Source organism: Callithrix jacchus, chromosome 4 (genome assembly GCF_049354715.1).
Source record: "Callithrix jacchus isolate 240 chromosome 4, calJac240_pri, whole genome shotgun sequence".
Classification (NCBI taxonomy): Eukaryota; Metazoa; Chordata; class Mammalia; order Primates; family Cebidae; genus Callithrix; species Callithrix jacchus.
Window position 1 is genome coordinate 106526124 of NC_133505.1, and position 26457 is coordinate 106552580.

A 26457-nucleotide genomic window follows, 5' to 3' on the forward strand; every position below is an offset into this window, starting at 1 on the left:
TTCTCCTGCCTCAGCCTCCTGAGTAGCTGGGATTACAGGCACGCACCACCATGCCCAGCTAATTTTTTGTATGTTTAACAGAGACGGGGTTTCACCATGTTGACCAGGATGGTCTCGATCTCTTGACCTCGTGATCCACCCGCCTTGGCCTCCCAAAGTGCCAGGATTACAGGCTTGAGCCACCGCACCCGGCCGACATAGTCTAGTTTCTATGTCTGTGACTGAACAGGAAATTTTTTTTTTCTTCCAAGAACCAGGAATCTTATTTGTACCTTGCAATGTTTCTGGAATATATCTTGGGGCCTAATCTCTCCACCTTGCAAATATGAGAAGAATTTGCTTTTCCTACCATTTTTGCCATCTGGAAGACCCTCTCTGTTTCATTCCTTCTAGTAAATAGCCAGTCTGTGTTCAAATTGCATGGGGACATGCATCCTTGATGCTTTGCCTCCCCCTCTTAATTTTCTTTTTCTTTAGTTCCTGTCCCAAGATTCGTTTTTCTACATCAAGCTCTTCTTTCCTGTCTTTTGTTTTGTTGGTTACATATTTCTGGTCACTCATGGGGTAGGAGGGAAATTCAGGATCAATCTCCTCAACATCACAAAGAAGTTACAGTTCTGACAGCAACCAGACTCTCATGACCTTTAATTAATGTGGTAAACCACAACATCATTTCAAATTTTTACTAGCACAGTTATTTTAAAGGAAAAGGAGGCAGATAGTTTGGAGAACTTCAGAGATTGACAGATGTTTTAGTTATTAAAACTAGATAATTCATTCCAAACAGTTTTAATACTTTCTCAACTTCAAGTTCAAACCATGTCCCCAGAAAAAGAAGGTTGCAAAACAGCAATGCACTTACCTGAGGGTATGGAGAAGTCCTGGATTTTGACTTTGAGCTCGAGAGCCGGGATTTGGCCCCCTTTCTGTTGTCCGTTATGGTGGGAGTGGAGCTACTGGCATAGGAGAAGGCTGGTTTGGAGGCTGAGATCTGATCCAGGGAGAGCTGCAGGCCTTTGTATTCTGTGTCTCTGCAGGGTAGGAGGACAAAGCCCTTAATCAGCCACCATAGGAAATGGATTCATGCATACTCTCATCAGGAATGATAGTAATCCATATTTGAAAAGAAAGCAAGCAAAAGTTAGCCATATAACTAGCTTCCACAAACACCTGGATTATTCTAGCATGGCCTAACATTTAACTAGTGTGCTGGTAACAACGTATTTTTTTGTTATTTTTATTAGGTGGAAAATAAACACATAATTTAAATTCTCTGAACTTCCGTTAGCTCTTTGATGAGATATGAGTTAAAAAACCTACTCACTTGGCCGGGCAAAATGGCTCACACCTGTAATCCCAGCACTTTGGGAGGCTGAGGCAGGTGGATCACAAGGTCAAGAGATCAAGACCATCCTGGCCAACATGGTGAAACCATGTCTCTGATAAAAATACAAAAATTAGCTGGACCTGGTGGCACGTGCCTATAGTCCCAGCTACTTGTGAGGCTGAGGCAGGAGAATCACTCGAATTTGGGAGGCAGAGGTCGCAGATTGCACCAGTGCACTCTAGCCTGGCAACAGAATGAGTCTCTATCTCAAAAAAAAAAAAAAAAAAAAAAAGCCCCACAACAGCAACAACAACAAAAAAACCACTCTACAACAAGTTTCTTATGTGGGGTGGTCATCTGATGCTACTGGATTATTGGTAGCATGTCTACCAAGAGTATAAGAAGAATGTCTACTATCAGCTGTTCCAAGAGCAATCATTATGGTAAACAGTCAAACATTTTTAAAGCTAGCTAACTAGTTTTAAATTATAACTGGAATTATAAATAGTTAAAAATTCCTCTCAACAGATTAATTCAGTTACTTTAGGTATGTTTTACCACCATTCCTTCATTTCTTCCTTCATTCAATAACTATTTATTGAGTTCCTAATATACACCAGACTTTGTGCCACATGGGGATGTAAGAATAAAGAAGACACCTATAAATCCTGCCTGTGTGTGCATCATACTATATTGGAGAGAAGAAACAGTAAACAAATAAACATGCATAATAACTGCAGACTGTGGTATGAAGCTTATCTTAGAAAGCTCATCACAAAGGTATAGCTTGAGATATCTAGGGGCTAAAGAAGACAGCCTTGACCTGTGCACAGATACAACCTCTGCTGCCTTCTAGACAGCAGCGAATCTCATTGGATTCCTCAGTTTTCTTAAAAGGATATCAACCCTTTCCACTGGCAGCCAAAATAAAATGTTTTAGAGAGTCTTCTTTATGAAGACTCATGGGAGAATTTTCTCTCAGGTTCCAGAACTAACTGGGCTGCCCCTGGGTAATTGATTTATTTTAATCTCATGAACATCGTGAATCATGTAACTCTTCACAAAGTCAAAAGTCTCCAAGCCTTGAGTCTGATTTGTAATCACTGCCAGCAAGTGTACAAAGTCCTCATGGCAGGCATTTTGTGCAACTAAACTGGCTTCTTTTTCTTATGTTTCATTTTCTCTAATTCTCTAATGGGTTTGCCTTTTAATTTTTTTTCATGCATTTTTAATAGTCTTTGGATTTTTTTTTTTTTTTTTTTTTAAGACAGAGTCTCATTCTATCACCTAGGCTGGAGTGCAGTGGTACAATCTCAGTTCACCGCAAACTCCACCTCTTGGGTTTAAGCGATTCTCTTGCTTCAGCCTCCCGAATAGCTAGGATTACAAGCACCCACCACAATGCCTGGCTAACTTTTGTATTTTTAGTAGAGACAGGGTTTTGCCATGTTGGCCAGACGGGTCTCAAACTCCTGACCTCGGGTTCGATCCACCCACCTTGGCCTCCCAAAGTGCTGAAATTACAGGCATGGGCCACTGCGCCTGGCCTAAAACATGATAAATTGGTAAAAATATATATGTAAAAGTGACTGGTACATTCCATGGATCAGCAAATATTCATTTATCTTTTTTCTTTGTCCCTATTGGTTCTTCTATAGCAAGATCAGGCAAAAGCAAAAGTGTAATTCAGTACTTGCAAATAGCTAATAGAGTAGATTGTAAGTATTTTCACCACATAAAAACACACACACATAATGATAAGTATGTGAGGTAATGCACATGTTAAATGTTTGATTTAGATTTTCTGCAATGTATACATACATTAAAACATCATGTTGTGCACCACAGATACACATTTTTTACTTGTCGATTTAAAATGGGTAAATATAATTCAGACAAGGAGTCTCTCAAGTGAGTAAGAATAGAAACCAGCCAAAACAGCTCTAACAACATCACTGCCACAAAACACAGGGCAGTGATATCGATCTGCAGATTACAATGGCTTTCTATCAAATAATCCATCCACTCAACGCAAGTTTTCTTTAAAAAATAAAATAAAGAAGGAAAAGCAAAAATGGTTCTTCTATGTGAGCAGTAAAAATTTAGAAAGTGAATCTGCAATGTGTCTTTCAGGCTTGGGAAGTCCGATCCCATTACTGGTCTGCTTTACAGCTCTAATCAATTCCTTCTAAGGACAATACAGGCCCTGAGCACTCTGTCAGATATGCAGTACCCTTCAAAATGTGGCTTCCATTTGTTTTTCTGACAATATTTCAAAATTTTCCTTTATCTATCCTTTGCTTCATCCAAACAGTTGTCCCGAATTGACTTTAAACTCTCTTGGTTCTCTTCCACCTGTAAAACTCTTATTAACTCTCACTTGCCTCTATGAAGCCCTTCCTGACTGCTAAAGCTATTCATTCATTCAATAGGTATTTATTGAGTGTCTCTTTTGTGTGGGACCTGTTCTGGGGACCAAGGAGACATCAATGAGCACAAGGACTAAGTTCCAGCCCTTCATGAAGAAGGTATCAGGGCCAGTTCCTGAGTATCGTGCCAAAGGAATCAAGAACTGTCCTTTTGCACCTCTAACCTTATTTTTCAAGCGATTATATCTTGTCTTTCTCAGTGGATTCTAAGTTCCTAGAGGACAAGAGTTAAGAGACATTTTCTTATATTCCAAAGGCCATTTACACAGTATTTCGCATAGATGGAAGAGGAAGAAAATAACAAGGATGAAATTAAGAAAGATCGTTTTCCCCAGTGACCACTAATAACTTGCAACCCAATATCCTTTCTGTATGAGAAAAGACTCAGGTGGGCTGTGAGTTCTCTGAACTACCTACCATTAGATATCAGTGAGCCAAGTTAACTGGACTCTAACAGGAGAGCCTCCACCATTGGGCATTTTCTGTGTCAAATGTACTTCCATTCATTGGACAATAGTCCAGTGGATATTTAGTTCCCGGTTGACAGGATCTAGACATACAGTAAGAATTGTGCACCCATGAAAGTGGCCAAATAACTTTGTAAACCCATTTCTAATGCTGCATCTCAGCCGAGGGGCTTTATGGCTATAAGCAGGGAATAAGCAAGGATTTATATTTCTCTTGCACACTTTCAGACCCCCCAAGGTATGCATCTCACTGTTGAAAAAGTCTCCCAAAATTTTTGCATGGCTTCTCATAACAGAAATACTTCAAATTAAATAGGTTTAAATAACATTTAAAACCAAGATATGGTTTAAAATTTCACATATTCATATGAAAACTCTTAAAAAAATAGGAAGAGTTACACAGATACTCTTGATAAATTAATACAAATATTAATGCTTTCGTACACATCAAAAATACAAAAATAATCCACCAAAATTTAATGGAAGACCATGATGGCAGGTTGATCAGTGGTTTAAGCTAATCTCTGCTTCTTTCTGTGTATAGGTCTCAATTTCCTTTTTGTAAGTCATATGGATTTGGTGAACTCTTTTATTTTGTTTTGTTTTGTCTGAAACAGGGTCTTGCTCTCTCACTCAGGCTGGAGTGCAGTGGTGCAGTCTCAGTTCACTGCAATCTTGACTTCCTTAGCTCAAGTGATCCTCTCACCTCAGCTTCCCAAGTACCTGGGACCATAGGCATGTACCACCATGCTCAATTGATTTTTTTTTTTTTTTTTGTAGTAGAGACAAGATCTCACTATGTTGCCCAGGTTGGTCTCATACTCCCAGGCTCAAATGATCCTCCTGCCCTGGCCTCCCAAAGTACTGGGATTACTGGGGTGAGCCACCATAATTGGCCTTAGATTTGGTGAAGTTTAGATAAAGCATTATGCAAAAAACTCATAGCACAGTGCCTAGCACATAGTAAATGCTCAATAAATGGTATTAGATCTTACCTTCCAAACTGCGTGACAGTTTTTGGCACCTGCTCTCCCCAGAACAATAATTTCACTTTGGTAGTGATTACAGTACATTTCATTATAAAACCGTATGCTGGCTTGGTGTGATGGCTTACGCCTGTAATTCCAGCACTTTTGGAGGCTGAGGCAGGCATATCATGGGGTCAAGAGATTGAGACCATCTGATCAACATCGTGAAACCACATCTCTACTAAAAATACAAAAATTAGCTGTGTGTGGTAGCGCCTGCCTATAGTCCCAGCGAATTGGGAGGCTGAGGCAGGTTAATTGCTTGAACCTGGGAGGCAGAGGTTGCAGTGAGCCAAGATGGTGCCACTGCACTCCAGTCTGGGTGGCAGAGCAAGACTCCATCTGTGGATGGTGGGGGGACCTGATGCTGTATTTCTTTCTTCTATCCCTGATATGGTTTGGCTGTGTCCCCACCCAAATCTTAACTTGAATTTCATCTCCCAGAATTCCCACATGTTGTGGAAGGGATCCAGGGGGAGGTAATTGAATCGTAGGGGCCAGTCTTTCTTGTTCTATTTTTGTGATTGTGAATAAGTCTCATGAGATCTGATGGGTCTATCAGGAGTTTCCGTTTTTGCTTCGCCCTCATTTTCTCTTGCAACTGTCATGTAAGCAGTGCCTTTTGCCTCCTCCATGATTCTGAAGCCTCCCCAGCCACATGGAACTGTAAGTTCAATTAAAGCTCTTTTTTTCCCCAGTCTTGGGCATGTCTTTTTCATCAGTACGAAAACAGACTAATACAATCCCAAACTAATTTCAATTTGCTCTGTTACGTTTTAGCCTCTAAAATCTATCACAGTATGGCCATAATACTTTTTAAGGTAAGTTCTTTATTGCTAAGTCAGCAAATGGGGAACTTATGGCAATGCAGTCACTGAGAGGAATCTGGCCTTCCTGCTTCTCTGTTCAAAACTCCAACAGCTCAAAAGATGTGCTAGGGTGGAAAGCACAATAAAAAATACCCACTTAAAGCCATTTCAAATACGGTTGATGTGCTGCCAAGAGCAGCTCTGAATGGCAGATTCACTAAGAACAAAGCGTTTGTTTTACTTTTAGAATTCTATTAAATCGAGCGTTTCATTTGTATAGCTTAAAGGGCTAGATGCTGATGGGAATCACATTATAAATTCCATTTTCTTCCTCCTAACCCAGACACAAATTGTCTGGTCCTATCCTCTTCCTTCCATTTGGTGAGGCACTTTCTGGTATTGCACATGTCCTCAAAGTTAAATGCATGATCAGTAGAATCACTTACTTAATGCTTCTTCATGAAGTCGAACAAAATAAAATACTCAGCTGCACAGAACTGAGACTCTTAAATTCGTGTGGCAAGAAATTTGACTTAGCCAATTTTTATAAATAAAGGACAGCACTGCTCTTCTTCTAAAGTTTTCTTGAAAAGTGCCACACAGATCCTGTTTGGGGCTCCATAATGTAACTTTCTCAAGGCATGCTGTTACCTCAGACATGATTGGCATATGGAAAGGAACTATGGCACATGCCATGTGACATATTCCTAAAAACACAACTGAGGAAAATTTATGTTTATTTCTCCCTTCAATGATTTGTAGAGAGCTGCAGACATTTTCAGGTGCCTCAGCTCTGAAAGCAGTCAGAAATGGGAAATTTGCAATCACTAGGACTTGCAGTTTGTCAATCTCACCCATATTTGCACAGACCAAAATAATCCTCTTATTCCATTATGGGCAGTCAGAAATCATTCAATTTGCAGAATTAACCATCTGAGTCTACTTTAAACTTTATAATAGTCATGTACATATTTGAAATAACTCAAATTCCAATAGAGAAAATGGGGCCATTTTTGTATCATTGGGCTTCCTCAGCCTTCCCTTAAGCAATACACTGTGACCACTCATGAGGCAAATGCCAACATCCCATATGGAAAGCTCAGCATGACACCCTTGCAAAGCCAATAGAAGGTGTCTTCACCACAAAAAGGCATTGTTAACTTTAGAGAAATGCATTCACATTATTTCTATCATTTCAACTGGGAGAATGGCTTCCATAATACCAACAGCCAAACTAATTTACAAAGAAATCTGGAACTATTTACAATTTCAAGTAAGTTGGAATGCGTGTACAGAGAAAGCAATCAACAGTATTTTATCAGTTCTTGTTGATTCAAGATTATTTGCAAGAACTTTTCTCTTTCACCCCACCATATTCCACTTTCATTTTAGACAACTTTATTTTTGCTTCTGTCATGTCAATTGGGAGTCTGCTGGCCATTCTGGAGCTTCTTTGCTGGCTTTATGTTACGTGGCAATTCTCAAAAGAGGTTGCCAGATTTCCCAATTGAGCTATTTTTTTTCTAAACAGCTGAAGGCGATCAAATTACCAAGGAAAATGTGGAAACAAAGACATACAATTGATTTGGCTCTAAAGGCACTGATTGAAATAAGCAGAGGATTGCTTTAAACCATGATCGGATTAGGTGGGAATGACTGTGCCTTACACTAAACTTTTTAATTGGATTCTAAAGTCACTGTTACACGAAGTGCATGACCTTCTTTATATTCTGGCAGAGTTACCCCCTGGCCACTGGGTAAACCTCCGCAACAGAGAGATCTACTTTATGTTTCATTTTCAAGCTCCCATGGAGCTCAGCAGAGAAAGCTGATAAGGAGGAATACTGAGAAGGACTCACAGACTAAGACAATCTGCTGGGAAATTAGACTAAGGCACCCTTGGAAATATAACAGTCTCATACTAATAAGTGGATTTATGTTTGCTCCTTATAGTTTTCTCCATTTGATTTGGTGATTTTAATAGTTTCCCCAAAGTCTTTCGTTTTATATAAACATACATTGCCTCTGCCTAGAAACCATCTTTCTTCTCCATTTTGAAGGTTTCCTCCAACATGCTATGGAGTGGATGGCACCACAAGGGTAAGGAATGGTTTAGACACAAAACTTGCTATCACATTATAATTTCAAGAAGGAAAAACTTGAGTGTAATCAACAGGCAAACAATAACAACCAAAAAGTAAGACCAAAAAAAATTGTGAAATGTTGATAAGATGTGGTAAAATCAACCAACCTCATAACAGAGATTGTGTAATAGCTTCATACCAACCAATGAAACAAGTGGAAATATGACTAAATCCAGACCTGCCATCACACTACATCTAAATTCATTTCCTCACCCCTCTATGGTGATTTCTCCCAGCTCCTTCCTGTGAGTTCCTGTACCATTCACTGCCTCAACCACTCATCTGGCATTTGTAATGCACTGTCTTACTGTATGGTGGCTTCATATCTTGACAACCTCCTTACTTCCTTCTCTTATAACAGCGTTTATTACTGTCTTGGCAGTGTCTGACATAGAACAGATGCTCACTTGCAAGTGATTAACAAAATAATTATCTTTGTAATAAACTTTTGCTCATCTCAAATCCAAATGACTAAAAATTCAAATACTGGCAAATAGTTTTACATAAATAAAAAAGATATCTACTAAGTAAGTGAGTTTATGTGAGAGATTCTTAAATTCTCAGATTATAATTAATAATGATGATTCTGAAGTTCTGTGAGATCTTAAATCAAAAAAAGCAAATCATGTTTTAGTGTTATGCACATTAATAAAATCCACTTTTTTATGAAATTATAATTCAGGCTCAGCATATTTAATACTCAGGCAAACTGGGAATTTTAAATTAATTTCATCCTCAACCATTTATTTGGACTATTACCATTGTATTGAAGGAGTTAGAAAGAATAGTGTTGTAGACTCCCAGAGAAATAACTTCGGAGAAATTAATATCAATAATAAGTACAATATCTGCAATAGAAAAATAAGAAAAAGATGTGAATAATGCACAAATTGCTGAGAAACAATTTTAAAGATTTAACCTCATGAGTAAAATGAGTTAAAGCAGCTATATGAATTAAAGTAGCTAACAGATGCCATTTTTGCTTTCAAATAGGCTAAATAATAATGATGATGATGATGACAATAAATCCAAATGAAGATAAGGTGAAATAAATGGACATTCTTTTTTTTTTTTTGAGATGGCGTTTTGCTCTTGTTGCCCAGGCTGGAGTGCAGTGGCTCTATCTTGGCTCATGGCAACCTCCACCTCCTGGATTTAAACGATTCTTCTGCCTCAGGCTCCTGAGTAGCTGGGATTAGAGAAAGTGTCATGACACCAGGCTAATTTTGTATTTTTAGTAGAGACAGGGTTTCTCCATGCTGGTCAGGTTGGTGTCTAATTCCCAACCTCAGGTGATCCACCCACCTCGTCCCCTAAGGTGCTGAGATTACTGGCATGAGCCACCATGCCCAGTGACATTCCTATATACTGCTAGTAAGAGAGTAAACTGGTAGTGTTTATAAAAAGTTTTAAGAATGTTCATACCTTAAATTCAGCACACTAGTCCCCTATCCAAGAGAGTACGTTCTAAGACCCCTAGTGGGTGCTTGAAATCGTGGATAGTACCGAACCATATAGTACTGTATATATACACATATATATACCATTTTTCCTATAAAAACATACCCATAATAAAGTTTGATTTTAAAATAGGGTATAATAAGAGATTAACAATAATGATTGGTAATAAAATAAAACAATAATAGCTACATGCTGTAGTAAAACACATGTGAATGTGCTCTATTTTCCTCTCTCTTAAAATATCTGATTGTACTGCGCTCACTTATTGTTAGACTGCAGTTGACCTCATATTACTGAAACCACAGAAAGCAAAACTGTGGATAAAGAGGGACTATGGTAATTTCACCTAGAGGAATATATTTAATGATAATAATTAGAGATAAGTATCAATAATCTATATACAGGGCTGGGTGTGGTGGTTCACGCCTTTAATCCCAGCACTTTGGGAGACTGAGGTGGGTATATCACTTGATGTCAGGAGTTAGAGACCAACCTGGCCAACATGGTGAAACCCCATCTCTATTAAAATTCAAAAAATTAGCCCAGCATGGTGGCACATGCCTGTAATCCCAGTTACTCGGGAGGCTAAGGCAGAAGTATTGCTTGAACCAGCAGGCAGAAAATGCAGTGAGATGAGATGGCACCACTGCACTCCAGCCTGGAGGACAGAGTGAGACTCCATCTCAAAAAACAAAAACAAACAAACAAACAAAACCCCACCATATACAAGGGTCTTTATCACAGCATAATCTCTTAAATTTAATTATAAATAATCAAATAATAACAACCAACAAAAAAATACTAAATTATGATATATCCATGTGATAAAATATTATGTAGTTATTAAATATTTTTACTCTAATGGCATAAAATATACCATAATAAAGTTAAAAATTATCTCTTTGACATGTACTGTATGTGTGTGTGTGTGTGTGTGTGTATATATATATATATATATATATATACTGAGATAATAAACTAAAATATTTAGTTGATATTTGAAAATGGATTAAAGATGTCTTTCATCTCTTTAAACATCTCTACATTATCTTAATTGTTTCTCTAGTATGTATGACTTTTATAATCAGAAAAATCTTTCTTTTTAAAAAATAATAACTGAGGCAAACTTCAGGTACTTTAATTTCATATTAATATTTTTCTTTATATTTTCAGAATTTCTTCTTTGTGCATATTAAATTACAAAAGAGAAAGCACTAGTAAATTTCTTTTCCTTAAGGTTCAGCTTCTCAGGTATACCATCTGTAATTTTAAAATATCCATGTGCTTTCTCAGTGCATGTATATTTCACTTACTTTCTGATTTGTTTCCGCCCTTCCTTCATTACAGAATTATCTGTCTGAAGGCTTTCATGTGAGCTATATGACTTTCTGTTTCCTTCTTAGGAGAATATAATTTAAATTGTTACCATAACTGAAAAAAAAAGAAAGTCTTGTCATGTAGTTTCTTAAAACAACTTAGTTTCATGTGGCTTTTTAATGGTACATTTGTCATTGTTCAAATGAAGTAAACCATCATATGGGGCCACATTTCTTGTTCTAAGGACCTTTATTATGCTCAGAAATTCATTCCATATTTAACTATTAAAGTTTAAATATATGTGTGAATCCTTTAGTCCAAAGTTCCACATTCTATTGATCTTGTATTTTTTCTGTTTCATATTTTCTTGGGGGCTGGAAGGGAGTGTTGGTCATTAAAAGTTAGATCTGAAAAAATTAAACACAAAATATGCTGCCTCTTTCAAATGAGGCATATATTTAAAATTGTCAGTCTCTTATTCCACGATCTAAAACCCTAATTTTAGCCCACTTCTAGGAAAGAAGCAAATACAAAGACAAAGTAATATTAATATCATATTAATATCAATCGCATTTGTATTACTTCTGTTATTTTTAAAAAATAGGAAATAAAATACACATGTTATTCTGGCCCTTCTTTTCCATTTTTTCCCACCTCCCCACCTGCTGTGTCCATCTCTCTCACCAGTCCCTTCACTGTCACTTATTAAGGTAATGTTTTCCAAGTGTATGTTCCCAATACCTAAGAAAGGTAGGTAATAGAGGATCTCATTTTTGAACACCTTATATTTGGTTGAGGTTCTATTAGCACAGGAACAGCCTTCCTACCCAGTTCTTAGCAAAACTGATTACTAAACCCTAAAATTATCCTCTGGTGGAGGGGGTGAAGGGAGCATACCTCCTGTTTTCAGCTCCACACAAACTCCAGGAACAACAACAAAAAAACTGTAATCATAAAATAATTTTCCATGATACTGGGAGATTTAGACCTCATGCCCAAGGCTACAGAGTCCCCAAATTCCCCACAGGATCTCATGTGGGGAGACCCCATAAGCCCTCACAGCACAGTTGGAAGCTCTGCCTTTTTCTGTGCAACACAAAGACACTGGCATTTCTGTAGATTATAGAAAAGTAGAACCTCAGATTCTGAACTCCCCAGGAAATGACACCACAAAAATGATGGCATGATGCAATGTTTTCAAATGCACAAATCTTCATCTGTTTAACTTAAATATCTTAAAATATGTCCTATAACATTTATTCTTGATTAAATCTCTTCTAGATATTTAATCATTAATGGTTTCTTTACAGTTGCTGTGCAAACAGTTCATTCATACCTATGACATATCAAATCTCATAGACATGTTCTTTAATTGGATTCATTTATTTCTAATCTCCTTAAAGCCCTTACTACTGTAATGCTTGGCTAAATATACATTAAACTCTATTATTTAAATGGCTAAAATAAATTTGAGGTGTATTTTATGAATAAAAATCCACAATTCAACAAATGTCCTACCATTATTATTAGTATTGTTCTGTGCTTCAGTATTCAGACATTATTTCAAATAGCCTGGTAGATAAGTTGTATTTAAACAAAATAAGTTCTGAGTGGTGGCTAGAGATTTTGGATTGCCCACTCAAACACCAAAATTTTCATTGTCTCTATACTTGAAGTCTGGGAAATTGTATAATACAACACAGAACACATAGTTATCAATAGATCCCATTACCAATGACAGAATAGGCAGCAGCAGCCTGTTTTTATGATTTATGGGGCTTGAGAAAGTTCCCTGGCCACGATGAGGCTGTTTCAATAGTGGTCTAATGGCTGATGCTTAAAATTAACTTATTCATATTTTAATCTATCTGTCTTTAGGCCGGTGGTCCAGAAAGAGATAATTGTAGGGCTGGATGAGTGATGGCTCATTCATTGGCCAAAGTGGGCAGATCACTTGAGGCCAAAAGTTCAAGACCAGCCTGGACAACTAGCAAGACCCCATCTCTACAAAAAATAAATTAACCAGGCATAGTGGTGCGTATCTGTAATCCTAGCTACATGAGAGGCTGAGGCAGGAGGATTGCTTGAGCATTTCGAGGCTGCAGTGAGCTATGATCATGCCACTGCACTTTAGCCTAGGTGACAGAATAACACCCTGTCTCTAAAAAAGAGAGAGAGATAATAGTGTATGCCTTATTTAGTTAATCAGCTACTTTCCTGAAAGCAGTAGTTCTAAAACTTCAACATGTCTCAGAAGCACCTGAAGAGTGTGTTAACACACAGCTTGCTGGGATGCTTCCCTTAGAGTTTCTCATTTGTAGGTCTAGGGTTGAGCCCAATGATTTGCATTTTTAACAAACTACTGGGTGGTGATGATGCTGCAATCAGGGGCCATGCTTTCAGAACTAAAGCAGTTGTTATCTGAGTTTGTTTGTTTGTTTGTTTTTAATGCAAGGAATCAGATGGAAGGTGACCACAGAGAAGATAAGAAACCACTGAAAAGGGAGGGTTTCAAAGACAAAAATCAAGCTTCACACTTTCCCCAAGGCATACCTCATTGCTCATCTTTCACTGTACTACTCCCACCCCTACTCCCAACTGCTTACTTCCTCTCAACCTCCTTCTGAGTGCCTCTTATTTCTGCGGACCCCAAAACACTGCAGAGCTTCAGTGTTTAGTCTCCAGGATGCTTCTCTTCTCTATTAACACATACTCTCTGGGGATCTCATCCACTCTGCTGGCTTTAAATTCCATACACTGTTTACCCCTAATATCTAGCCCAGACCTCCCAACTCCACAGACCCCCAGGTTCAACTGCTTACAAGACATTTCCACTCTGATGAATGACGGGCATCTCAAAGCTAACCATGTCCACACACACCCCTGATTGCCGCCTCTGCCCGCCAAATTGTTCCTTCCCACCATTTACCCACGTTGCTCAGGCTAAAAAATCTAGGTATTGTTCTTGACTCCTTTCATCTTCTCATATCCCATAACCGATCTGTCTGCAAATCCCAGCGAGCCTACCTTCAAAACATATGCAAAATCCAACCCTTTGCCACTACTTCATCTTTCAAGTCATCATCTTCCCTCACCGAGGCAATTGCAATCATTTCTCAATGGTACTCTCTATCTCCACCACCCATGCTCCCAAATGCCTACTCTCCAAACTGGTCAGAATGATCTTTTCATATAAATTAGATCATATCACACCTGTGTGCAGAATTCTCCAGTGGTTTCCCAAAACCTTCAAGATCCAACACAATCTGGCCCTACCTATTCTTCTAGCATCATTTCCTTCCATTCTTCCCCTACCTTACTCTGTGGCCACTGGAATGACCTTCTCTGTTCCTCAACATGCCAAGCTGGTTTCCACCTCAGGGCCTTTGCATTCACTTCCCTCTGCTGGGAATTCTTTCCCTGCAGGATTTCACATGGCTGGCTCCCTTCCTTCATTCACGAGTCTTTAGAGAAACCTCACTGACCATTCCCACCTCTTTGCCCTGCTTAATTTTTCTCCTACCACTTTCTGATATTATATGCCATTTTAAAATTTCTTTATAAGTACATTAAAATTTATACTCAAATTAGCCAGATGCAGTGGCACATGCATGCCGTCCCAGCTTCTCCAGAGGCTGAGGTCATAGGAGGATCTTTTGAGCCTAGGAGGTCAAGGTGTAGTAAAACATGCATGATCTTGACACTCTCTCTCTCTCTCTCTCTCACACACACACACACACACACACGTATATATATGTATGTGTGTGTATATATATACATATTTAAGTTTTTAAATATATATATATTTAAAACATATATTTAAAAATATATATTTACATATATATATATATTTACTGTGTGCCAGTGTGGCTGAAAGAGACAAAGTCCCTACCATCATGTAATGTAAGTTTTTAATGTGTATGTATATATACGTATTTAAGTTTTTTAAAATATATATGTGTGTATATATGTATATTTAAATATATTTTTAAAAACTTAAATATGTATATATACACACACATTAAAAACTTACATTCCATGATGGTAGGGACTTTGTCTCTTTCAGCCACACTGGCACACAGCAAATACAGGGGAAATATTTGCTGAGTGAACGCATGAACCATCCCCAGCTTGTCATAGAGAGGACTACACTCTAAAACATTTCTTACTAGTACCTTAATTATAGCAACAGAGATTAAGCTGATTCTAATGACAGAAATTTGTTTATAATGAAGGTCCTATTGAGTCAACCAAGAAGACACAAAAAGAAAAGAGATTATACTGTAAAGTGCCATGTAACATCTCTAAATATTTCCTTCCTGGTTTTCAATTAGCCTTCACAATAAAACGCTGTCCTGCATATTTTTATTTCTTTAACTGCTTTAATTGGAGGAATAAAATTGACACCCACTTTGTCCTCCCCTTTGTGAGTTTCATTCTTCTAGCATTCCTGAGCTGTAACCCTGCAGGGATCCATTACCCAAATCCAGCACAACAAATACTTCACTATGCCAGGACTGTGGTAAGATTTCAACAGTGAATATAAATGTTGTGGCTTCCAACACTATTAGTCTCTTAACGGCTTATCAAAATTAAAATGAAAAACGTATGTGTTGCATTTGGCTTGGTCTGAAAATAAGCAGCTCTTTGCCTGTCACTTATTTGGACACAAATATCAATTAATGGGAGGTATTAAAACAAGTGAAGCTCCTGGTTCAGTCCAGTCATAAGAGCACATTACAGTCATTACAAGCACGAGAGTAAAATGAATGGCTGAAGATCAGCTGCAAACCCCTAAAAATGCTCAGAACCAAGGATTCTACTTTTGTAATGGTTTTCAGTAGAAGGAGGTGAGAGACAGCACATTCTAAGACTGCATTTTACCAGAGAATGTTGCTATTCTTGGAGAGATGTAAAAAGTGGCAAGGGACTTGGGTTTAAAAGCACAAACACAGAGAGAATCCCACCTTAATGGGTACTATTATGACATCCAGTTTAATATAATGAGGCTATTTCTACAATCTGGCCAGCAGCCTATATTAGTAGGGCTTTACTGATGTGGATACAACAAATTCTGTTTGAACAAGAAATCCCTGGGAAAAAAGAAAGATCCATTCATAGGCCCTATCCATTTAGAAATCAATCAAAGAAAAAATATTCTTCCAGTAAAGACAGCAGCTCCCATTTGAATCCTGGTAAAATATTAAATGTTCTAAATAAAACAATGTTCTTTGGGAGGCCGAGGTGGGTAGATCCCGAGGTCAAGAGATCGAGACCATCCTGGTCAACATGGTGAAACCCTGTCTCTACTAAAAATACAGAAAATTAGCTGGGCATGGTGGCGCTTGCCTGTAATCCCAGCTACTCAGGAGGCTGAGGCAGGAGAATTGCCTGAACCCAGGAGGCAGAGGTTGCGGTGAGCCGAGATCACGCCATTGCACTCCAGCCTGGGTAACAAAAGTGAAATCCCGTCTCAAAAATAAAATAAAATGAAATAAAAAATAAAACAATGCTCTGTGGGTGATACATTGATTGTTGTTTTGTGAAAACATCATAATTATTGATGCTAAAATTAGTGAAAAAGAGATGGGCTCAGGACATTGACTGGCAATTGAGTAGGTCCCAAGTATACCCAAACTCTAAAGAAACGGAGTCACCTTGTAGAGATCCCATATTTTAAAAGGGAGTAAACTGTCCATAGATCATGTAAAATATTGGCAAAATGTCATAAGTTACTTTGTAAATGTTGGGGAGAATCATATGAAATTGCAATATTGAACTGTTTTAATGTATAGCAGTGACAATTTCATATGGTTCACCCTAAAACATCATTATCCACTTACAGAAAGCATGACAAAGAGGAAATTAGGAGGATGCTGGAGGCCAGGCTCTGGGTTGGCATGCCCACTGGACCACTCACTAGCTGTGTTGTGTTGGCTAAGTCACCTGGCTTCTCTGACCTCTCACACAAAGCAGCAGCCCTTCAAATGTGAGTCTGTCTTACTCTTCAGCCTTCCTAAGCAGGTAATGAACAGAACAACATGCCACTCCTCTTTCAGCTTGGAGCTAACAACCACCTCCCAGTTGCTCCCAGACAGAGCAGCAATGCCTGAGAATTACCTATTATAAAAAAAAAAAAGGAAGCAAAAAATATTACAAACAGCTAAAATAATTGGCAACACGTTTCAAATGTAATACATCTGCAAGACTATTTTGAATCTAGAATTCTTTAATTTAAAAATTCACTGAGATTCATAATCCTATCAGAACTCAACCCCCAAAATTTTGAAAAATCCCATTTACGGCAGGACAAAACATCATTCCAACAAGATAAAAATCAACTGCTTTCTCTCCCTGAGGCAATGAGACACACAGGGCCCACCCTGGCCAATGTCCTTGAGAGAGTTAATGTTGAACTCCTTAATCTGTAGCCAGTTATTTTGCTGCCAGTCATGAACTGGCATGCATATCACACACACACACCCTGCCACACACCCCTCCTAAAGTACCCAATTCCTCCCACTGTCTCTCCTCCCTTCCTACTGTCTAGCCAGAAAGCAGTCTGACCACACCTGTGAGCTCATTCAGGAGTGACCGAAACAGTGCCAAGATGCTTTGGACCCTCTTCCTTCTAATTGTGGATGGAGGCACTTTCCTTCATAAAGGCATCTCAGGGAAATCAGGCTAGAACACAGCTTGGGCATACACTTATTTCTTTTTTCTGCAGACACTCTCACTCATTTTGATGTCCTCTGAACTGGGCACAGTGCCTGACACATAATAGGTGCCCAATAAGCCTTTCATGAATGCTTAAAGGCCACTAGTTCTAACCAATTGAAGGAGGATCTTTCCAGATCCATCAAGATAATTGCTGATTTCTTGTTCTTGGGCCATTTTCTGCCGCCTAAGACTCATGCTTTCCCTTCTTCAGTCCAAAGACTCACACACATTTATTTCATATTCGTTGGCAGGACAAAATTATTTTATTCAATTTCACTAAAATAACCACTATAATAATTCACATCTACTCAATGTGACTTTGCATTGGGCACAGGGCCACCAACCTTATACATAATCTCATTAAATGTTCCCATTGACTCTATGAGGTAGAACCTATTATTACCTGCATTTTACAGATTTTTCAAAAATAGAGAGACAGTGTAGATAAGCAATTTGCCCACAGTCACTGGGCTAGTGAGTGGCAGTGCTAGGGAACAGATAATAGACTCTAGAGCCCAACCTCTTAACTAATATGCGATGTAACAGGATAAAATATTATGATATCTCATTTGATAACATTTTTCAAATACCTTGTAATACATTCCTATGTTTTTCAGAGTTTGAAACATCTAACTAAGAAGTCTAAGGGTTAGACTGCATCATATTCTAATAGCAACAGGATTATAATATCAAATGAGACCCTCTGACCCTGCAAATCTGGAACCAGCTTTATAGGGACTTTGAACCTCCCTCTCCTCTAATCTCCTGGTGTTTGTCATCCTAATATATACCTCGTATTTTCTTTCTGAAAATAGTTTTTAAAATACAACCATCATATATATGGTAGCACAGTGTATTCATTTCAATAAGATTTACATTCAGAAAACTGATATCCCTAAAAAAAATGTAAAATGGCTTTTTAGCTGGAACCACCATCTTCCAGTAATTCGCCAAAATGATGAACACAAAGGGAAAGAGGAGAGGCACTCGATACATGTTCTCTAGGCCTTTTAGAAAACATGGAGTTGTTCCTTTGGCCACATATATGCGAATCTATAAGAAAGGTGATATTGTAGACATCAAGGGAATGGGTACTGTTCAAAAAGGAATGCTCCCAAATGCTATCATGGCAAAACTGGAAGAGTCTACAATGTTACCCAGCATGCTGTTGGCATTGTTGTAAACAAACAAGTTAAGGGCAAGATTCTTGCCAAGAGAATTGATGTGCGTATTGAGCACATCAAGCACTCTAAGAGCCGAGATAGCTTCCTAAAACGTGTGAAGGAAAATGATCAGAAAAAGAAGGAAGCCAAAGAGAAAGGTACCTGGGTCCAACTGAAGCGACAGCCTGCTCCACCCAGAGAAGCACACTTTGTGAGAACCAATGGGAAGGAGCCTGAGCTGCTGGAACCTATTCCCTATGAATTCATGGCATAATAGGTGTTAAAAAAAAATAAAAGACTTCTGGACTGTAAAAAAAAAAAAAAAAAAAAAAATTAAAATGGTGTTCTATGCCTAGATGCTAAAAAAAAAAAAAAAGTATTTATTACTAAAACTAGGTGAACATGTCAAACATACATCAGTACTAATTTGGGAAAGGCAAGAAAATTTGTGCCTCTCTGGAACAAAGAAGGTGCTCCATAAATACTGACATTTCTCCCTCTACATGGAAATCTCTGCTCCCTTTACAGTATCAATGACAACAGTGAAAAACAGAGTAAGCCTAACCAAACTGCAGAAATCACCACATACAAAGAGCACAAAGCTTGGAGGTTTGTGTGTTTCAGGACTGGGGAGGGGAGAGAAAATAAACACCTAAATATGTGGGTTTGAGGATATAGAATAAATAGTTTCCAGGCCTGAAGAAACATGCTCAGTTATGGGTCCCCGTTTCGCATCTTGTACAAAAATCAACTCAAGATGGATCAAAGACTTAAATCTCTTAAATCTAAGACCTGAAACCATAAATTCTAGAAGATAACATTGGAAAAACTCTTATGAACATTGGTTTAGGCAAAGAATTCACAGCTATGACCAGAAAAGAATATGTAACAAATAAATAAATAAATAAATAAATGGGACCTAATTAAACCAAAAAGCTTCTGCACTGCAAAAGAAACAATCAGCAGAGTAAACAGACAACCCACAGGTTGGAAGAAAACATTTGCAAACTATGCATCTGACAAAGAACAAGTATTCAAAATCTACATGCATCCCAAAGAAATTGACAAGAAAAAAAAATACCATGAAAAAGTGGGCAAAGGACATGAACAGACATTTCTCAAAAGAAGCTATACAAACAGCCAACAAACATATGAAGAAATGCTCAACATTACTAATCATCAGGGAAATGCAAACTAAAACCCCAGTGAGATACCACCTTATACCTGCAAGAATGGCCATAATTTAAAAGTTAAAAAGCAATAGATATTGGTGTAAGTGTGGTAAAAAGGTAACACTTTCACACTACTGGTAGAAGTGTAAATTAGTCCAACCACTTTAGAAAACAGTATAGGAATTCCTGCAGAGCACCACACACTGAGGTCTGTGGTGGGGAAACTAGGGGAGGGATAGTGTGGGGTAGGGAGTTGGGGAAGGATAACATGAGGAGAAATGCCAGATATAGGTGATGAGGATGGAGGCAGCAAACCACACTGCCATGTATGAACCTATGCAACAATCCTGCAGGTTCTTTACATGTACCCCAGAACCTAAACTGCAATTGTGTATGTATATTTATATATATATATAAAGAAAAGAAAACAGTATAGGAATTCCTTAAGAAACTAAAAGTAGAAGTACCATTTGATTCAGCAATCCCACTACTGGGTATCTACCCAAAGGAAAATACATCATTATATGAAAGACACATGCACATGCATGTTTATAGCAGCACAATTTGCAATTGCAAAGATATAGAACCAATCTAAGTGCCCATCAATGAGTGAGTGGTATATATACACCATGGAATACTATTCAGTCATAAAGAGGAACAAAATACTGTCTTTTGCAGCAACTTTTGTTGGAGCTGGAGGCCATTGTTCTAAGTGAAGTAATTCAGGAATGGAAAACTAAAATATCATATGTTCTCTTTTATAAATAAGAGCTAAGCTATGAAGACACAAAGGCATAAGAATGGGGTAATAGACTTTGGGGCTTTGGGAGGAAAGGTTGTGGGGAATGAGGAATAAAAGACTACATACTGGCTACAGTTACACTGCATGGGTGAAAGGTGCACTAAAATTTCATAAATCACCACTATCCATGTAACCAAAAACCACCTGTGCACCCCAAAACTATTGAAATAAAAAAAGAAACACGCTCAGTAAAGAATGTAAAGAAAGAGAGAAAACCCAGCTTAGACAAAAGTAGTGAGACCATCACTGTTTGAATCTAATTTGAAGAGTGATACTAATGGTGTTACAAGGAGCACTTACTGAAAAAGAACAACATGGCAAACATATATAGGTCACTGATCCATCTCAAAACACCCTACTTCTGCTTCCAACCCTTAAAATTCCATCCTTTCCCTGATAGCTCCAGTGTCACTTTGTGTCCTTAGAAAATGGTACAAGTACACTACAACATTGCAAATTGGGCTAATCTGACTTCTCAAAGATTTCAGTGAAATGCTTCCATTTTTCCAACTAACTTGTCAATGCTTGAGAAATGCTAAGATTCCTACTTCATGCAATCATGCAGTTAATCACTGCAATCTGCTGTACATTGTGAAGCACTGGTATACAGCCATACTCAGCCCATGTAGAGCAATGAGGAATATACAAAAGGTTCCACTGAACACCATCAGAAATGCCAGTGTTTAGTGTTTTATGCACATTAAATTATAATTACTAGCATTGGTCAAATTGACAAAACACTGATTCCAACTAAATTAACCCTCTGTATTTGATTAGTTTCTTATGACTGCTTTTCCTCAGGAAACTAACCTGTATAAAACACCTTCCACCCTCTATAGAACAAAGAAAGTGCTCAGTAAATGCTGTGTGTTCTCCCGCTATGTGGAAATCTCTGTTCTCTTTAGAGTATCAAGAAAACAGTGAAAAACAGGTAAGCCTAACCAAACTGCAGAAATCACCACACACAAAGAGCACAAAACTTGGAGAGTTTTGTGTTGAGGGACTGGGGAGGAAAGGAAAATAAAACCTAAATTTATGCATTTGAGGATATAGAAAGTCAAGTTAAGGAGGAAGCTATTCTCTTTCAAAGTATTTTCATTGATATTACATAATTGGCAAGAACTAATAAAAATAGCTAAAAAATTCTGAGTACCTGCTTTCTATCAGATACTGTGCTATATTTTCTATATATATTATCTCATTTAATCCTCTATAAATCCCAGAAAGGTGGATACAAATGTCCCCATTTCACATATGGGAAAAACAGAGGGTCAAAGGGCAGAGTGATCTGCTCAAGGTCTCACAGCTATTAGGTGGCCGAGTCTTCATTCTAACCCAGCACATCTGGCACTAAAGCCCATGGCTTTGTTTCACAGATCGCTTGGATAAGGATACTGTGGGTCTTTATAAAAACACAATCACAATCCTACTGCAATATCACTTTCTGGAGATGGCCAGGCTCAGTCAGACCCCAAACATTGTCAATGCCCTATAAAGTAATTTCTCGTTTCAGTTGATCACCAAGGATCAACCCTCTTCCCTGCCAGCTTCCTGGTCCTTTGAATTCCAAAGGCAAGGGAAAGGGAGATGGGGTGGGGAAGTTTATTGCTTTAGGCAAGGCAGAACGTTGAGTTCCTCCATTCACAGGTACTCAGGAATTCTAAGTTTCATCTAAACTCCAACCAATCCTTTTATTGCATGAAGGCTTAATTTCAGACATTGGCATGTCTACCCCAGTGAATTTTCTGTGATCACCTGCTCATGTGGAAAGACATCATAATCCAACAACAGAGAGGAAGTATTGGCTAAGGTGAGAGGAGTAGCAGCCTTTTACTAAATTATCAAGATATGTATACTCCACTCCACCCTCCACCACACACACATCTTGTATCAAATATAACAGTGTTTCCCATGTGAGTAGACTAAGTCAGGAGACAAAAACATGTTTTTCTGAAGGTCAAGTAAAGCCCCCCTTGAATTTCTCCATTGATTCACAATCACGTATGGGTACCTGCCTTCAAATAAGGCAGTGATCCGTGTTTTCCCACAATGTGAGTCAAAGATCAAAACCCTTTTTTCACAACAGCCAGACTAAGAGAAAGCCAGAGGAAAGTATACAGGATGGTCATTTGGTACACGCCAAGTGGCCTCCACCCAGGAACTAAAGGGAAACTTCTGTGAGTCAGTGCCCTCCAGGTCAGGGCTACAACAAAGGAAGGAATGGAGGTCAGAGAGGCCTGGGGAGGGAGAAGCAGCCAGGTAGTGGCGGTGCCACGGTGCTAGAGGATGGCACAGTAGTCCCAAGAATACTGGGCCAGAGGATGGCGCAGCAGCCCCAAGAAGTTCTCTATCCTCAGCCTCTAAATAGAACCCCCAGGGGACATCCCCTGCTGCCATATATCCCCTCCATTCTCTCTCAGAGGCAGAAAAGGGCCAATTCTTTTCTCCTGTCCCATCTCCATGGGTATGAACACACACACCATGTAAGAAATACACCCCTGCCACAGGAGGCAATTTGTATCACATCTTCTGACTTGGCTTGCAAATCTATTAATATTTGATTTAGCTCTTTTGTTTAGCAAAAACATAAAATGTTTAATCTGGTTGAAGAAATAGAATAATTACTATAGCAATAATAGACCTGTATAATCTAGAGGCAAACAATTCAGCAAAAACTAAAATGCTTGCAAGCTACATTTTCTACTTACAAAATGAAAATGTCCTTAGTGAGACTTATGGGGAAAAAATGAGACATTCTTAATTGAATGTCATTGAGAAGACAGAACAGCTAAATTTTAGCTTGGAAAATATCAATATCTGCACACGTTTGTGAAGCAACAACAAAGAGGCAGCTTCTTAATCTTTCATCACAAATTCAGATCAAAGCCTATCCTGAAGTTTTATGAGCCGAACACTACAGGCCTCACTCATTCAAATCCATCTCTGCCTCTCCGATGTCTTCCCCACAACCACCTTTCACTCCCCCATACACAGAGAATAGCAAGATACAGTAGGAGTGATACACCAGCTTTGAATTCTGGTTTTGCTACTTACTCAGCATATCTGGGCCAAAGTTTTCACACCTAAAAAACACAGAAAGCAATCTCTGACCCAACCACTATGCAGAACCATCAAAGAAGCAAGTCAGGTAACCAATGTGACAGCACTTTGAAAGAGATGTGCATTCAGCATTTGTTTAAAAAAATACAAAGTTTATAAGTTCATAAAAGATGAATTCAAAACCAAATACAGATCCTTTTTATAAAATACTATTATAAGTAAAAGTGTATGAAGGATAAGATTATTTAAGTGGGTACTGGTATTTTGTATTTCAAAAGAGACTAAATCTCCCAGCTCTTCCTTTTAACTGTTTTGGTAGTTATAAAATTAGCATTAATACAAATATGCCTTGAATATTTTTGTAATCATTAAGTTACATGAAAGATTATCTGAAAAGAACAACTGTGACTCTGATGTTCAATATTATCATAGTAAAGATTAAACACAATTAAGGATCAAATCTAATTTATGGTTATACATTAGTGCATGATTCTTATTTTGGAAGATTAAAAAGATTAAGTCTATACAAATGCTGCACAGATCTGAGGCATAAGAGTAAATTATTTTCTATTTTCCATAGCTTGCTAAGTGAAAAGATGCTTCATTTTACATTATTTATAATATAAGAGTGATTTTGCTAACCAGGAAAATAAATCTACTCAATAACCATGTTATTGGTCAAGTTTTTAAAAACAAATATTCTCTAAAAACTCCTAGTAATAATAATAATATATCACTGGTCTTTAAATAATTTTCTGAAATTTGAAACCCCAAATTAACTCAGCACCAATAATGTACTTAAAAGAGAAAAGTGGTATGAACATTTTAATGTTTGCTGCTCTATAGTGAGGATATGTCAGATTTTATATTTACAGAATATGTTAATATTTAAAATCCTTTTTAATTCTAAGAACTACAGTGGTTCTCATAATTATAAATTGTTATGGTTAACATACTATGACATGCAAACAACAACAAAAAGTATGGAATCCTCAGTAATTACACTACCCCTTTTCTTTTCTTTGACATGAAGGAAGTACTGTATATCTCCTTTGGTATTTGCCCTAACTTTTCTATGAATTCAAAAGGGATATTTAGTAGACAGCAAATGTTATATACACTAGCAATGTAAATTGCCTCTATTTGTTCTGCTTTTAGTAACACAGAAATAGAAAGTTTAACACAGAAAACTACTTAGTCATATATGTTCAGTGAATCACTCTAAAACACCATGTGAGATTTTCTAAAAAAGCAATGTTCCATCCTAAACTTAGAAAATAAATAAGCAGAGAAGCCGTCTTTGCTAAGAAAAAGAAGATATTAAATCTGATTCCAAAATTTCCAAATCACTCACTAAATTTATTCTCTTTTTTACGTTCTAGACATAGTATCAGAATTGTATTAGCTTGCAAGTCTTATTAGAAATGTAGTTTAAATGCAGTATCATTTAGAACTCTCCTACAAAAGTCTGCTCACAAAATATCATCTATCAGTCAGCCTAATTGAGGTCATACACAAATGAGTACTTGATGAATATTAGTGGCAGATTGTTTTTAATGGCACCAGTAAACTAGCTCTCAACTAAATTTTTGCAAGCTCTACACATAATAATTTTGAACATTTTAAATGTGCCATCATAAATGGTACAGTGGCTATGTAGGAAAATGCTATTCAAGGATGAAGCATTGATATCTGTGGCTTACTTTGAAATGATTTAGTAAAAAAAAATACACATTAAAAGTAGGCACACATATAGGTAGAGATATAAAGCAAATACAGGAAAATATTAGCAGCTGTTGGATGTAGATGATGTGAATGTGAATATTCATTTACTTCTTTTTTAGCTTTTATATTTGCAATGTTTATATTTTAAAATATCTTAAAATAGAAATTTTATATTTCATTGGGTTATCTTTAAAAGTGGCAGAATATTTCTTATTTTAAAAATGTATGTAGTCTAAAAACATAAATAGAACCAATACTCTTAATTTTCTTAGAAATTATTTTTCATAGTTTATTAGGTGTTCCACATTTTCAATTTTCTTTACATTAAAAACTAAAGTTTTCCATCTGAACTGGCTATGAATAATTAATAATACTAATTAAACAAACTCAAGAAAATATGAATTCAAGAAAAAAATCACCTAGGTCTTTAAACAGTATACTTTCTTTTTACTCTCCAGATATTCTGGACTTTCCCCAACATCCTTGTTACTAGACACTAGTTCCATTCACCTACCATCTTGAAAATAACCAGAGAGCAGGGTCTGTCATACTTAACACTTATTTCAAAGCTTGAGGACACTCATAAGAAAAATCTTTTTTAAATGTGTAAAGTAAAGCTAACAAGGTATATGTGTCTTACAGAAAATCATGAACTGATGAGTGTCTTGTTTTGTTTTGTTTTGGAGTGAGGGTTTAATGAAGAACTGTAGAAGCTTCACTGAACCTCAGAGACCCAGAAAAACTAAAGGAATTTTCAGAATTTCATCACACTATCTTCTCACTTTCCCCTCTGGATTTTCAGAACATATGGTGGGCGTACAAAAGCAAGTAAA

At 37.6% G+C, this 26457-nt stretch overlaps 1 protein-coding gene across 2 annotated transcripts in view; it reads right to left on the reverse strand.

Moving 5' to 3' along the window:
• SIM1 (SIM bHLH transcription factor 1) overlaps window positions 1–26457 on the reverse strand; it is an 81723-nt gene that overhangs the window by 34783 nt on the left and 20483 nt on the right. For both annotated transcript variants that reach the window (XM_002746862.5, XM_054254288.2), the window contains exon 10: window positions 863–1031. In XM_002746862.5, coding sequence (XP_002746908.1) covers window positions 863–1031 — 169 coding nt within the window. The remainder of the gene's footprint in view (window positions 1–862; window positions 1032–26457) is intronic.